The sequence below is a fragment of the Sus scrofa genome, chromosome 13 (genome assembly GCF_054392235.1).
Source record: "Sus scrofa isolate SSC_HxYL_T2T_F1_AM1 chromosome 13, Sscrofa_HxYL_maternal_Yorkshire_Landrace_v2.0, whole genome shotgun sequence".
Lineage (NCBI taxonomy): Eukaryota > Metazoa > Chordata > Mammalia > Artiodactyla > Suidae > Sus > Sus scrofa.
This window is the reverse complement of record NC_139395.1, coordinates 32745475-32762002: the sequence shown is the minus strand read 5'-3', so window position 1 is coordinate 32762002 and position 16528 is coordinate 32745475. Positions and strand designations below refer to the sequence as shown.

General features: G+C 46.6%; 1 protein-coding gene across 7 annotated transcripts in view; it reads left to right on the top strand.

Moving 5' to 3' along the window:
* The first annotated feature begins 755 nt into the window (after positions 1 to 755).
* The window catches only part of OSBPL10 (oxysterol binding protein like 10), a 329934-nt gene continuing 314161 nt past the window's right edge, over positions 756 to 16528 (top strand). For 4 of the 7 annotated variants that reach the window (XR_014822673.1, XM_084987583.1, XM_003483138.5 and 1 more), the window contains exon 1: positions 1068 to 1742. Coding sequence is in view for 3 of the 7 variants with exons in the window: in XM_084987583.1 (XP_084843709.1) it covers positions 1462 to 1742 (281 nt within the window). In the remaining 4 variants the exon portion in view is untranslated. Of the gene's footprint in view, positions 903 to 1067; positions 1743 to 16528 lie in introns of those variants that run through there. The other 3 variants (XM_084987595.1, XM_084987602.1, XM_084987608.1) reach the window with 3 other exon arrangements.

The window sequence follows — 16528 nt, the reverse complement described above, 5'->3', positions numbered from 1 at the left end:
GACAGTCATTTATTCAGGGCACAACCGCCTTTCTTCAGCCCCAGAAGCTTGTCCATGAAAATCTCTAGAGCTAAACCACCTTTGAAAGCTTCCTGGAAAGATATGGAGCTGGAAAGGGGTCAGGCTTGGGGAACTGTCCCCAGGAGAGCTGATTCTATTCCATATAGTAATTTTTTAACTGTTGAATTATTTATCTGCCTTATGGGTTTGTACATTCCTTGGACAAAGATCACTTATCAATCTTTGCTTTCACGTGTGTATGTCTGTGTGTGTTGGGGGGGTAGATCCTCACAGCTATTTTTCTAAGTAATTTTAGAAACTTTCAAATTGCACTGGATATTTATATTCACCGAAACTATGACTGGGGTGGAGAGAGTGCAACCCACCTACTTCTGCCGAAGAGCAACAACTCAACTTAGATTTAGAAACCCAACTGCAGCTCAGTGTACCTTGGGGTGGGGGCAGAGTTTGTCTTCAGTGCAGTCTTATCCATTTCTGAGCCTCTGGTTCCCAGGTGCCTGTCCTAATAACACCAGGTAGGGCTGGATTTGCCAGGTTTATGCAGAGTGGGGGTTAGAGGGAGGCAAGTTCGGCGCCTACGACGACGTTCAATTTAAAGTGGCACTTGCAGGATCCCCAGAGTTCTCTAGTCTCAGTCCAGTCCCGGCCCATGCTTGTCCATTGTGTATTTGTCATAACTCCACTGGGTGAAAATGCCGCAGGAGAGTTTACCGGTGATACTGTCCTGCCTTGCCCACCCCTCTCGGACACGTAGGAGAATACAGAGGACCTTTCTGCCCTGTTTCTTGGCTCGGCCAGTGAGGCTGATGTCCAGGTGACCGCGTACGTGTGTCCGGGCCAGGCTTGGTGCGGAAGGCAGAGGAGTGTGCGTGTGAGCCGGTGTAAGGCCGGGCGGGTCCATATCCGGGTGGACTGGGTGGGTGGGGCCGCCCCTCCTGCCAGGTCGCGAGGTGGGTGGGGGGTGGGGAGTGACGCGCGGAGATTCCCTTTCTCACCTTCCCATCCGAGAGGGGGCGGCAGAAGGCGCGCAAGGGGTGACAGGGTGTGGATTCCGGGCGTGCCCACCCTGCCGTTCGGCGCTGGGAGCGGCCGCGGGGACTGGAAAGCAGAGAAAGAGGAACCGGAGGAGGGCTCGCCGAGCCGGCCACCCGCTCCCAACTTGCCCGGGAAACTAGTGCGGAGGGAGGGGCCGGGGCCGGGGCCGCGGCGGGAGGAGGGGCGGCCGCAGCTGCATCCAGCCTCGTTGGCTTCCTTCCCAGCTCTCCTTTGCCTCCTCCTCCTCTTCCTCCTGTATGAGTCAGGCATTTCCCGGGGATTTGGAGCAGCCACGAGCGGCCCGGGCGTCCGCAGCTCTAGTCGCCGCCGCTGCTGCCGCGCCAAGAGCCCCAGTGCCGGGGCCGCCACTGCGGCGGGCACCCGCGTCCCGGGCGCGCACGGACCATGGAGAGGGCAGCCCAGGGCGCAGACGGCGGCGGGGGCAGCAACAGCAGCAGCCGCAGCAGCAGTCGCGCCACCTCGGCGGGCTCCTCGCCGTCCTGCTCCCTGGCGGGCCGGGGGGTCTCCGGCCGGTCGGCAGCAGCGGGGCTCGGCGGCGGGGGCAGCCGCAGCAGCCCAGGCTCGGTGGCCGCTAGTCCGTGCGGGGGAGGCGGCCGGCGGAGGGAACCAGCGCTCGAGGGCGTGCTCAGCAAATACACCAACCTCCTCCAGGGCTGGCAGAACAGGTAACGCGCCCGCCGCCCGCGCCGCCGCGCGCCCCTCCCTGCGCGCCGCTCTGTGTGAGTGTAAGTGTGTGCGCGCGCGATCGGGTCGCCAGCAAGCCGGGGCCGCCTAGGCACTGGGTTTCTTTCCGCGTCCTAGCTCCCCTCCGGATGGGTCGCCCAAGACAGGGTGCGCAGAGACCCCACCCCGGAACCGCATGGTAGTGACGGGGAAGGAGCGAGAACCCTGGCACCTGCAGGAGGAACTAGAGTGGCGGGCGAGAACTCGGGTCCCCGGGCCCTGCCTGCTAGCGGTTTCCCCTACCCCTGGAGAATTTCTGCGTGTGAGAGGCAGAGGGGGCGTGCTTCATGCCTGGATGAAAAAGCTAATACATGTGGTCCCATCACAGCAATTCTTCCCATAACATAGTTCATTTAAAACTTTGGTGTTTAAAATCACCACCACCAGAAACCAGCCACTTATCTTTGGCGCCGGTCTGCACGCGTGCTAGCCCCCTGCCCACTTGCTGGCCGAGAACCTCCAGTCTCTGCATCGGAAGTTTAGTGTTTGTTTCCTTTAACACCTTACCCCCTTTCGAAATGGGCAGTTCACTATTTAAGTTATTATTACTATTTTCCTCCTTTAGGTGTTGTTGTTGTTTTGAGTTTCCTGTTCACTCTACCCTCACGGTTAGGAAGCCTAGTTACAGACACGTGGAAGGATGGGTGGCACAGGAAGGGGTCACGGTGATGTGGGGACTGCCATAGTGAGGCTCGTAGGGAAGACTTAAAAGGACCAGATGGGGTACTACAGTTTTCATTTTTTACTTTGTTTTTCAAAAAGAACATTACAACTGTCCATGCAAGGAGAATGAGGCTTTTTAGAGAGGTTGTTGATAAGGTCTTGTGTCCAGCTCTTAATAGCCCTTATCGTAGGATGCTTAAGGCTCTTATATATGCTTGAGAGATTTGAACCCCACCCTGGCAGCTCTTGCTTCTCTCTGCTGGTTAGTCAAAGTCTTGGGTGTCTCTCCCTGTAGATCCTTTGGAAGTTTCAGATTATTTCCAGTTGAAACAGCAGGCAGCTATTTACATGAAACTCACTAGGAGGAAGACAACTTCCTGAATATGGAACCTGAGTTGCTATTACAGACAACTTTCCAACTCACCTGGGTTTCCTTGGAGATCTGCTACTGTGTTGATGGAAGTTCCACCTTAACTTTGGAATCCTTTTATTTCTCAAAATAGCCCCAGTGTCTGCTCTTGCCTCTCTCTTTTTCCCTTCAATTCTTGAAAGCTGTAGGAGAATAGATAGAGTTTGTAGGAGGAGAGAGACAGAAGACTGAATCTGATTTCAGTTGCTGGTAATTGCATTGTTAATGGCACCTCTGGGTGCCTTGCTGGGGATAGTATTTGGCTTGTGTGTTGGACAGTCACCTTTAATGCTCCCCCACCCCCCACCAAGTTTATGAGGCCAACAGAGCTTTTACCCTGGATTACAGTTATTTTACTTGGGGATGGTATTTTACCTGCAATGTATATTAAAGGATTTGTTTTTGGAGTGGATTTAGGAGAAATTGGAGTAACTCATGCTTTTGGATAATTAAATCCACTAGGCTATTTAGGTTGAAGGCCAGATTGTGAGGAGGCAAAATTTAAAATAATAATACCTACGTGATTGCAGCCTACACAGGTTAAATGTACTGTGTACACTGCTGAGGTTTCATCTTTATTGAGTTTGTTTGCTGTGGTTTATAGCTGGCTGCCAATGTTTATTCTTAACACGGGAGACATACCGGTTTTGAACTCTATTACTGACTTCAAAAGCATTGTCTCTAATGGTAAATGTCTCAGTGTCAGGGTTTGTTTCCCACATCCATGTTCTTCCAGCTGTGGCCGAGGGGCCATTAGTGAATGATCTGAAGAAAATCTCTGATGGCTGTGATGGCACACTTCTCCCTTCTCAAGGAAGGGGGATTATAAAGGGAGATCTGGATGAGTGACAGAGAAGAGGGAGGGGGACAAGGAAACTTTGAAAATATATTCATTTGCCCACTTATTCAGAGATTAACTTATTGCCCCCCCCCCCCCTCGTGCCAGGCACTTTTCCATCTATTCTGGAGCTACTCTAGTGCTCAAAACATATGGGCATCTTCTCATTGAGTAGGGGAGGAGTCACAGGCTTAAAAAGTGGAAGGAAAGTACCCTGGTGGCTTAGTGGTTAAGGATTCGTAGTCATTGCTCTGGCATGGGTTCAATTCCTGGCCCAGGAACTTCTGCATACCATGGTGGAAAGAAAGTGCAAGGACCCCCCACCTCCTCAGTCCAGGGAAATACCTTGGTGCAAGTAGGTGGGCTGAGTCAAGCTCCCTGCATTTGGGGGCCCTGTGCAGTTCTTTTCAAATCGCCTGGAGTTAACAATAAATCTCCAGCAACGAAATCCTTGCTGAGTGTTCCTACATGGCCAGACTGTGGATAACATCCTTCACCAGCTCCTAGGACTTCACTCCAGTCATCCACTAACAGTTTTTACTCTAGTGTATGGAAGTTCCTGGGCCAGGGATTGAACCCATGCCACAACAGTGACAGTGCGGAATCCTTATCTCACTAGGCCACCAGGAAACTCCTGTGTTCTGGTTTTGCAGAGGGATTTTAGGCAGGGAGGTGACATGGTTTGTTTTGTTTCAAGAGTTCACTCTGGTTACTATGTGAAGATGAGATTTTTGAGGAGCAGGTCCAGACGCACAGAGAGCTCAGCATGTTGGTCCAGGCGAGAGATGTTGGGAGCTTGGACGTTAGGGAAAAGGGAAAAAGGTCCGATCTGGAGGGAGGAGGGTAAATGTTTCTGATGGATTGGGTGTGGAGATGAGAGAAAGAAAAGGTCAAAGATACCTCTTGAGTTTGTAGGCCGAGAGGCTGAGAAGTTGAGGCATCCATTATGGAGACGAGGGTTACAGGGAGTGAACATTTTTGTGGGTAGGATGGGGGACAACCAAGAGTTCCATCTGGGCTGTGTTCAGTCTGAGAGATGTAGACCTAGTAAGGATTTGATCTTGTGAACTTTCATTTACCCTAAGGCTAATTTTAGTCTTAAGCCAAAATGGACTGCTTTGGTGTTGCTTTTTTTGGTGGGGAGGAGGTGCTTCATCTGTAGCATATGGAAGTGATCAAAATGGAAGTGACCAGGGGCAGTGATCAAACCCACACCACAGCAGTGGCCCAAGCCGTTGTGTTGACCATGCCAGATCCTTAACCCGCTGAGTGCAGGAGAACTCCTGGGGTTGCTTTTAACGACAAGGGTTTGGGGAGATAATTTCTTTTCTTTTCTTTCTTTCTTTTTCTTCCTTTCTTTTCCTTCCCTCCTTCTTTCCTTCCTTCCTTCTTTCTTTCACTTGCCTTTTAGGGCCACACCTGCTGCATATGGAGGTTCCCAGGCTAGGGGTTGAATCAGAGCTTCAGCTGCTGGCCTACACAGCAACACCAGATCTGAGCTGCATCTGTGACCTATGCCATAGCTCACCACAGTGCTGGATTCTTAACCCACTGAGCAAGGCCAGGGACCAGTCTCTCGTCCTCATGGATACTGGTTGGGTTCGTTTCTCCTGCACTACAGCAGGAACTCCACGGGGAGATAATTTCTCACTGGGGCTAGGAAGTGATATTTAAATCTTCGAGCATTTTCATTGCCATTCAGTTTTTGATATTTGGAGAAAAGAAGACATTGCAAATATGGAAACAGCCTGTAATTCTTTTTCAGGCTATTGGCGGAGTTGTAAGAATTCAGTAAAACACTGAAAGGCATGTTTGAGTAGGATAAAGATGAGTGTTGGCAGAAGAAAACCTCAGGCCACCAGTGGACATTTATTTGGAATTTAGAGCAGCATAGACTTTGGGTCAAGACCTGACATCAGTATTTACCACACCTGTCACCTGGGCCAGTGCCCGAATGGCCCTGGACTTCCATTTTCCCGTCTGTTAAATGCCGAAGATGGTGTTCCCCCAACCCTTCGCATTAGTTCAGTGTGAGCATTACATGAAGACATCAGGGTAGAAGGGACTGAGAAGAGCAGGATTCTGGGAAGTAGGAGCTATTATTGGATCTTCAATTTGCCTCTTTAAATGGACCCTTTCTGATCCATGAAATTTTTGGTCTATTTTTTGAATGCTGTGATTACGCTGGACCCCCATTAACATAATTATCTCAAAGGTCTTTGGAGGAGAGATGATGAGTTCTTTGAGGGGAGAGAGATCATTGAAAACTTGGAACCAGACATTTCCATCTCTGCGCAAAGTGACTTCTTTCCCTCCTCCAGCCTCTAGTCTCCCTCTCCCTTCCTTGCTTTTTCTCCTTTACATTTACCACCAGCTGACATGCTCCGTCGTTTACTCTTTTGTATTTCTGGGAGCTTTTGTCTCTCTAGGTGTTAGCTCCCTGAAGACAGAGAATACTTTTTGCATGTCTTGTTCACTGTTGTATCCCTAGTGTCTAGTACAGGGTCTGGCACATAATAAGGGTTCAGTAAGTATTATTGAATGAGCAAGCAAATGAATGAACAAGTGAATAAATGACAGAAGCAATCAAATCAGAGTTTAATTCTTTCTTGGCCAGTGTTTGCTACTGTTGTTATAATTCTTCATTTTCTACCCGCTCATAACTCATCCTTGAGTTAGTATGCTTATTATTTGCCCTGCTCTCTGCAACCATGAGTCTTTGTCTTTTGGGTTAGAAGATATGCCCATCCTGACTTCAGATCCACCGCAACCCATCCAGGGTAGACCTTTAAGGGACCAGATGTACAGTGCTTGCTTTTTTTTTTTTTTGCTCTTTAGGGCCATACCGGTGGCATATGCAAGTTCCCAGGCTAGGGGTCAAATCGGAGCTACAGCTGCCAGCCTATGCCACAGCCACAGCAACGCCAGATCCGAGCTGCAATGTGGGATCTGAGCTGTGTCTTCTACCTACACCACAGCTCACAGCAACGCCCAGATCCTTAACCTACTGAGTGAGGCCAGGGATTGAACCCGCATCCTCATGGATCCTGTTCGAGTTCGTTAACCCCTGAGCCATGAAGGGAACTCCCCCAGGACTTGCTTTTGACTTCATCTGCATTAACATACTTTCAGAAGGCAGTGTCTAGCTTCCAGCCATGATTTCTCCGTATTTGGAGGCCACCTGGACCATTTACAAAAGTCGGTAGGGTCATATGTTAACTTTAAAAATCATACTGCGGGAGTTCCCATTGTGGCGCAGCAGAAACTAATCAGACTAGCATCCATGAGGATGCAGGTTTGTTCCCTGGCCTTGCTCAGTAGGTCAGAGATCTGGTGTTGCCATGAGCTGTGGTGTAGGTTGCAGATGTGGCTCAGATACCATGTTGCTATGGCTGTGGCGCAGGCCGGCAGCTGTAGCTCTGATTCGACCCTAGTCTGGGAACTTCCATATGCCGAGAGTGTGGCCCTAAAAAAGCAAAATAAATAAATAAAATAAAATAAAAACATACTGAATCAGAGTGAATGGCTTTTGAGTATTCCAGTCGTTTTAGAGGTAATTGGTGATATCGGGGTTGAAAATCACTGCTCTAGTTTAATGTTCTTGCCTCCATGTGATTGGGGAGGATTTGCATATCTTACTGTCTGGGTTGTCAGGCTGTCCTGAGGCTGCATTCACGTTGTTCAGTGACACTAGATCGCTTCTTTGACAATAATAATAAAGGGGGTTGCTTAGGCTACAAAATGGCATACTATAATATATATCATATTATATATGATATATATAATATATTGTGTATGTTATAATCTGCCATATTTTAACCTCTCTCTGTGTGATCCATTCTCCCCCTCTTTAAAATGTACATATGGCAAAAAGACAAAAAACAAACAAACAAAACAAAAAATAAAATGTACATGTATTTGAGGAGATTTATGCCAAATGGTTACCATGATTTTCCTTGGTTGGTGGGATTGGGGGTGATTTTTATTTTCTTCTCTTTTCCTTTTTCCATTATTTTTTCCCCCAAAGGTGAACTCACATCCATTTTGCAGTTTGAAAACATTATTGAAAAAAAGAAAAGCTGGGAGTTCCCTTGTGGTGCAGTCAGTGGGTTAAGGATCTGGCATTGTCACTGCAGCAGCTAGGGTTGCTGCTGTGGCGTGGGTTTGATCTCTGGCCCAGGAACTTCTACATGCCTTGAGTGTGGCCCCCAAAAAAAAGAAAAAAGAAAGAAAAGCTGCTCATACCTTTTCACAGAATCTCTGAATAACCGAGTTTTTGAGGGTAAACTTGAAGTCTAAAATGCATTCAGCAAAGTACACAACTCATAAGCATACATAAGTCAATGAATTTTCATAAACAGAGCACACCCAGATCAAGAAACAGCAGCCCTCCCCCGACTCCATCACCTATAGTCATTCCCCTTCACCGACAAGGGCTCTGCTATTCTGACTTTCAGTACCTTAGATTCATTAAGCATCCTTTTTTTTTTTTTTTTAAAAAAGGGCCACACCCATGGCACATGGAAGTTCCCAGGCTAGGGATCGAATCAGAGCTACAACTGCCAGCTTGTAGGGTCTGAGCTGCATCTGTGACTGGACCTACACCACAGCTTACGGCAATGCCAGATCCTTAACCCACTGAGCAAGGCCAGGGATCAAACCTGTGTCCTTATGGACCCTGGTCAGATTCATTACTGCTGAGCCACAGCAGGAACTCCTAGTTAGGCATCCTTTTGAATTTCATATGACCTTTTGTGTCTGGCTTCTTTTCTCTGAACTTTATGTTTGAGAGCGCATCCACGTTGCTGTATATAGTTGTGGTCTGTTTGTTTCCACTGCTGTTTGGTATTGCATTATGTGAATATCCTAAATATATCTACATCTATTGTAGATTGATATTTGAGTTCTTAGTTTTTAACCTGTACGAATAGTTTTGGGAAACAAATAAATGCCTTTCTGTAGGTGGAAACCTAGGAGTGGAGTTTCTGCAAATGTCCCCCTTATTAGATACTGCCAGAGAGTTTTCCAGAGTGCTTGTGTCTGTTAATACTCCACCAGAAATGTATGAGAGTTCTAGGTGCTCCACAGGCTCATCCACACTTGACATTGTCTGTTGTTTCTGTTTTAGCCAATCTGGTGCATGTGTGGCAGTATCTCATTGTGGCTTTGATTTGCCTTTCCCGATGATGTCTTTTCATGTATCTATTGGCCATTTGGATGTCATATTTTGGAAGGTGCTATTTAAGTCCTTTGTCTGTTTACAAATTGGGGTATCTGCCTTTCTCGTCTTGGCTCCTAAAAGTTCCTTGTGTATTCTGGATACAAGTTGATTGATGGGTTTGTGCGTACATGCCCACAGGCACTGTGTATATAGAGAAAGCAGATCTCTTCTTTCAGTCTGTGGTTTGCCAGTTCCTCTCTTAGTAGTGTCTTACTAAGCACAACTTCATTTTAATGCACTCACATTTTCAGTGTTTTTCCATTGTGTTTGGTTCTTTTTAAGTACTGTTTAGGAGATCTTTGCCTACCTTATAGCAATGAGATGTTCTCTGATGTTTTCTTTTTCTTTCTTTCTTTTTTTTCTTTTCGGTCTTTTTGCCTTTTCTAGGGCCGCTCACGTGGCATATGGAGGTGCCCAGGCTAGGGGTCTAATTGGAGCTGTAGCCACTGGCCTATGCCAGAGCTACAGCAACGCGGGATCTGAGCTGCATCTGCAACCTGCACCACGGCTCACGGCAACACCGGATCCTTAACCCACTGAGCAAGGCCAGGGATTGAACCCGCAACCTCATGGTTCCTAGTCGGATTCGTAAACCACTGAGCCATGATGGGAACTCCTCTGATGTTTTCTTTTAAGAGGAAAAGCCCTTTTATTATTTTGAAGTTAATTAAATTAATTTCTTAGACGTTTGAGTTGATATTGGGGGAATGTGGACTTCTGGTGGAATTAATATGGCTTTAAGACTTCTAGTCTGTCTTAGTTTTTTTATGGCTGTTATAAAAAATGACCTTGAGGAGTTCCCACTGTGGTGCAATGGGGTCGGCAGCATCTCTGCAGTGTCCAGGATGTAGGTTCAATCCCTGGCCTGGCAGAGTGGATTAAAGGATCTGGTGTTGCTGCAGTTTCAGTGTAGGTTGCAACTGTGGCTTGGATCTGATCCCTGGCCTGGGAAGTCTATATGCCTTGATGTGGTCAAAAAAGGAAAAAAAAAAAAAAAATAACCTTAACCTTGGTAGCTTAAAACAACAGAAATTTTTTCCCCCTTTTTCTTGTCCTTATTATTATTATTTTTTTTTTTTTTGGGCCACATTCATGGCTTATGGAGGTTCCCAGGCTAGGGGTTGAATCAGAACTATAGCTGCTGGCCTACACCACAGCCACAGCAACGCTAGATCTGAGCCACGTCTGTGACCTACACCACAGCTCATGGCAATGCCAGATCCTTAACCTGCTGAGTGAGGCCAAGGATTGAACCCGCATTCTCACGGATACTAGTCGGGTTCATTAGCCACTGAGAAACTCCAGAAATTTCTTTTCTCATAGTCTTGGAGGCCGAAAGTCTGAAATCAGTTCCACTGGGTCGAAATCAAGGTGTTGGCAGGACTGTACTCCCGCTGGATACTCTTTTTTTTTTTTTTTTTTTTTTTTTGTCTTTTTGCCTTTTCTAGGACCGCTCACGTGGCATGTGGAGGTTCCCAGGCTAGGGGTCGAATTGGAGCTGTAGCCACTGGCCTACACCAGAGCCACAGCAACGAGGCATCCGAGGCGTGTCTGCGACCTACACCACAGCTCACGGCAATGCCGGATCCTTAACCCACTGAGCAAGGCCAGGGATCAAACCCGCAACCTCATGGTTCCTAGTCAGATTCGTTAACCACTGCGCCACAACAGGAACTCCTCCCACTGGATACTCTTAAAGGGAAATTGTTTCTTGCTTCTTCCAGCTGGTGGTGGCTGCCAGCATTCCTTGGCTTATAACCGCATCACTCCAGTTTCTGCCTCTGTCTTTACATTGCCTTCTCTTCTGTGTGTGTCAGATCTCCCTTTGTTCCCTCTTAGAAGGACTCCTGTGATTGCATGTAGGGCCCACTCAGATAATCCAGGGTAATCACTCCATCTCAGGATCCTTAATTTAACCTGCCATGTGTTAAAAACTTGGCTGTGTGAAGTAACATTCACAGGTTCCAGGGATTAGGATGTGGACTTCTTGTGGGTGGGGGCTAGGCCATTCCTAGTCATGCTTCTAAGGTGGTTCTGATCCTTCCCCATCCACCTTCCCTGCCTTCCATGGGTTGCCATGGTGACAGCCATCTCTTCCCTGGAAGGACACAGGTTGCTGTCATGACTGTAAGTGAGCTTATTAGGAAGGATTGGTGGCCTCATTCATCTCTGCTAGACAGACCCCTTGGGCAAATGTTAGGTAGGTAATATTGTGAGGGAAATTATTTCAAATGCCTGGGAGTAAACCGAGTTTCCTTTAACGGGTAAATCAGAGTTTCTTTGGGGTTTCTCTAAATACCGTCGAGTTTGGAAGGATACGTGTAATAATCTGTATTTTCCATTTTATCATCAGAATGACCTATTAGTCTGAGGTCTTCTCTCTCTCTTTTTTTTTTTTTTTCTTCTCTTTAAAGGTATAATTAACATACAGAAAAAAAATTTAAAAAGGAATTCCCTGGTGGCACAGTGGGTTAAACATCTGATACTGTCACTGCTATGGCTTGGGTCGCTGCTGTGGTGTAGGTTCAATCCCTGGTCCAGAACTTCTGTGAGCTCCTGGAGTGGCCAAAAAAAAAAAAAAAAAAAAAAAAAAGAAAGAAAGAAAGAAAGAACATACAGTGTAATGCACAGGTCTTAGGTGTTCTGTTTGGTTTTTGATACTTGTTTATACCTTGAAAGCACTGCTCCAAAACGTACAGAACATTTTCACCCCCAGGAAGTTTCCTTGTCCTTCTTTCCAGTCCATTCCCCTTCCTCTGTAATCTGTTTCTGATTTTTATCACTATGAATTCCTTTTGTCTTTTGGGATTTCATGTGGATGGAACCATACAGCATAACCTTTGCGGAGTCTGGTTTGTTTAGCTCAGCAAGATGTTCTGAGAATCGTCCCTGTTGGTGCCCCTCTTGCTGCTCCTCTCAGCAGTTTATACTGTGTTTCTTTTTGTTGTTGAGTTGTAGTACATTTATAGATATTGCCCGGTTTGTTTATCCATGTACCTACAGGAGGACATTTGGGTGGTTTCTAGTTTTTGGCTCTTGTGAACAAAGCTGCTGTTTGTGTTCAAGTCTTTGTGTGGATGTAGGCTTCATTTCCCTTGGATCGGTAGTAGGCTTGAAATTGCAAGGTTCTCTGGTAGGTGTGTGTGGAAACTCCTGAAGTGGCTGCACATTTCCCCACTCCCACCATCAGGGTCTAAGCGAATGGGTTGCTCCCCTTCCCAGCCACCTTCTGTGTGGCCACTTTGGAATCTGGGGCCACCCTCTTCTCCTGGGACTGCCTCCTTTTTCAGAGTTGGATTACTTCTATTTTTTTTTTTTTTTTTTTTGCTTTTTAGGGCTGCACCCTCCGCATAAAGAGGTTCCCAGACTAGGGGTCAAATCAGAGCTGTAGCTACCGGTCTACGCCACAGCAATGCAGGATCCGAGCGCCGTCTGTGATCTACACCACAGCTCACGGCAACGCCAGATCCTTAACCCACTGAGCGAGGCCAGGGATTGAACCCACATCCTTACGGATACTGGTCAGGTGTGTTACCACTGAGCCACAATGGGAACTCAGGGAGTCTGGTATTTTAGACAGACCTGTGGGTGACTGTGGAATCTGGGGATAAGTTGGTGTCAGTGTAGTCCCAGCTGTAGCCAACATGAAGGCATTTCTCAGCCCTGCCCCGCCACTGTGCAGGGCCCAAGGGACAAATGATTTGATGTGTATAGTGGATGCTGAGCTCCATCGGCTGCTCAGCTTATGGCCCAACAAGGTCTGCTCCAGAGGACATTTTTTTGAGAACCCTGGGAGAAAAGGACAGATGTGGGCCTTTGTGTCCCAAAAGTAGGATTGAAATGATTGTGCCGGAAATCTGGGAGGCTTTTTTGCACATTTCCTCTGTGTGGCTCCTGACCGATGGGATTTGGGGCCAGGCCAAGTCAGAATTAAAAAGAAAACTGTCCAGAATTTGGTTTTTGATAACCCAGACTGGATCGAATATGGTCAGTGCCCAGAAAGAATGTGCTTTATTTGTGCCTAATGCGGTGATATCAAGAATAATGCTATAATCAGGAAACAAGAGACACAGGCCTGCTCTTTGAAGGTCAGCGAAGGCATTTGAGCCACGAATAACTTATTCACGTTGTGTGATAGTTTTTAGAGGACTATTTATGTTTTTATGTGGTTTGGTCCCTTTCTATAAATATTTTGATAGAAATATAACAAGTTGAATGGCAATTGACATCAGTTTTTAGTAACTCTTTTCTAGGTTGTGTTAAGTGTTTATCTGCAGTGTGGATCAGGTGGCCAGGGAATGATGAGCAGAGATTGGGACTCACTGAGGAAGCCATGGGCTCAGGTTCTCCTTGCGTGCAGGTAGGGCTGGAGGCTCTGCGTGAGGCTCTTGTTCAGGGGGTTGAGTGGATTAGGCGACAGGTGCACCTGTGATGGTCTCTCCATTGGAGCTGTGATAGGCTGGGCACAGAGCAGTGGGCACCACCAGGATGGTTTTCTTGGGCCCTTTGGTTGTTACATAGAATCTGGACAGAATTGGGAAGCTTGCCAGTCCCTGTATGAACTACCAGCATCAGCCCCCAGACACATTCCTCTCTACATGTAATTAGGCCTGATGGTTGTTCAACGTCCCCTCCTCCCCCCCGCACTTGTTGAGAATCTTTTGTGTGTGTGTACCAGATGCCATGCAGTAGTATATCCAGAGAAAACTCTGCTTTGAAAGGATATACACACTCCAATGTTCATTGAAGCACTGTTTACAACAGTCAAGACATGGAAGCAACCTAAATGTCCATTGACAGACGAATGAATAAAGAAGATGTGGTACAAATATGCATATGCATATACTTATATGCAGCCATAAAAAAGAGTGAAATAATGCCATTTGCAGCAACACGGATAGACCTAGAGATGGTCATACTAAGTGAAGACAAAGACAGATACCGTATGCTATCACTTATATGTGGAATCTAAAAAAAAAGGATACACATGAACTTATTTGCTAAACAGAAATAGAATCACAGGCATAGAAAACAAACTTATGGTTACCAAATGGGAAAAGAAGGGGAGGGATAAATTTGGAATTTGGGGTTAACAGATATATACTGCTATATATAAAATAGGTAAAGAGTAAGGAACTACTGTATAGGGAACTATACGCAATATCCTGCAATAAGCCATAATTAAAAATAATATGAAAAAGAATACATGCATATTCTTAATCACTTTGCTGTACACCAGAAACTAACACAACATTGTAAATTAGTTATACTTTAGGAGTTAACGTTTCACCTGCCTTCTCCACTGCAGCCCTGGTTCAATCCTTGGTCTGGGAATGGAGATCCCACCTCAGGCTGCTACATGCTATGGCCAACAAACAAACAAAAACTATACTTTAATAAAAAAAAAATAAACAAATGCCATGCAAGATGTGGGAGACAGAAAAACACAGCACAGGCCCTGCTTTAAGGAGCTCACAGCCTGAAACGGGTGGCAGACTTTTCTTGTATAGGGTCAGACAGTTAATGTCTGGTTTTGTGGGCTCTGCAGTTTCTCCAACTCCTCAACTCTCCCATTGTAAACAAGTTGGTGGGTCTGGATTTTATTTACAAAAACAGGTGGTGGGCTGGATTTAGCCTGTGGGCTGTGGTTTGACCATCCCTGGTCTGAAATGACACACAGACCCATTAATCAGGGAATCAGGGCAGCTTTGCATGGTGGTGAAAGGTAGAGATTCTGTGGTCCAACAGCCTGTGCTTGCATCCTGGCTCTGCTGTTTACTACCTCTGGGGCCTTGGACCAGCTATTTAACCTCTCTGTACCTCGGTTTCTTCATCTGTAAAATAGGGGTGTTGTTATGTCAGTGGCATAGGGTTGTTGGGATCAACTTTGAAGCTGTGCGTTGAAGGTTTAGAACAGGGACTGGCACATAGAAAGCACTTGTGATATGGGATGGGGTGTGGTCCAGGGGTGATGCCTCTGGAGCCCCAGCTCCACCTGGGAATAGATGGGAAGGGACAGGTGAAGGAAGACCTGGTTTGTTGAAGAGTTCACTGCGCAGCCAGAGCTTGGGGAGGGCTTTCCTGGTGAAGACTCTGTGAGTCCAAAGGTTAGGAGGGCCATCGTTTGGTATGGCTGGAATGCAGGTTGTACGTGGGCTGTGGCCAGAGACTAGATGGTAAAAGAGAGACCAGGCTGGAAAAACCTGCTTCCCGAAGGACTTCTTAGGCTTCCCAGACCACAGGTTATAAAATGCCAGTGCTTCCAGAAAGGGAAGTGATACATTTGTGGGTTCAGGGAGTGTTGGTAACTCTACATGTACAGTTTAATCCTTAGCGACATAAGAGGGCTTGCAGATCTCTCCAAGTCTCCCCATCTTCTCTAGTCATAGAGCCCAGTTTTTAGCTGCATAGTGCTTTGCCCTAGATAAAACTGTATTTGCATTCCTCATCCCTCCCTCGCAGCTAGTGATGGCCATGTGATTATATTTGGGATATAAAGCAGAGTTGTCACAGATTAGTTTCCTGGAACCTTCTTGGTACCTTTTCTTTTTTCCCCTGTCTTCTTGGAATGTAAACATGTGACTGAAACTGGAATACAGATATGAAACTGGAATACAGATATGATGGCTGGAACTCCAGCAGTTGTTTTGAGTCTTTAGGTAAGTGGGATAAAGGTCATCAAAACAGAAGAAGCCTCTGAGGTCTTTGTTGATCAGAACCACCTTACAAATGCTGAATTGCCATCTTCTGGAATTTTCTATGATGGGGACTAAGCCTCTTTTTTAAAGCCACTATTCATAGCCTTATCTAACTGATGCAAGTGGAATCTCTATTTTTTATTTTATTTATTTATTTATTTATTTATTGATTGATTGATTGATTGTCTTTCTAGGGCTGCACCCTTGGGATATGGAGGTTCCCAGGCTAGGGGTCCAATTGGAGCTGTAGCCACCAGCCTACACCACAGCCATAGCAACGTGGGATCTGGGCCTCGTCTGCAACCTACATCACGGTTCACGGCAACACCCCATCCTTAACCCACTGAGCAAGGCCAGGGATCAAACACACATCCTCATGGATGCTAGTTGGGTTTGTTAACTTGATGGGAACTTTGGAATCTCTATTTTAGAGGTGAAGCAACTGAGGCATATAGCAGTTAAGGGTCTGCCATTGTCACTGCTGTGGCTTGGGTCACTGCTGTGGTTTGGGTTTGATCCCTGGCCTGGAAACTTACACATGCCCTGGGCAAAAACAAAACAAAACAAAAACAAAACCCTGAGGCACAAAGTGACCTCAGTTGCCCAGTTAGTAAGCTGTGGAGCCAGGATTTGTCTGACTCTGAAACATGTTTTCTTTCCACTACCCTGGAAGAAAGTAGGAGATCTTCTACCCTCTCATTTTCTGGATGAAATCTCTGGCTCAATGTAAACCAGTAGCTCATTCCAAGGCAAGGTCATGATGACTCTGTTTTGTCCCCCATTTGCTGTCTTTTCAGGTCTGGCCTTCCCAAAGAAGGGGCCCCTGTGCTGTAATTAGTGTTTGCTGCCCTCCCTGGGCAGAATTTCTTTCTGTGAGTAGTTGATGTTTGATGATTTTT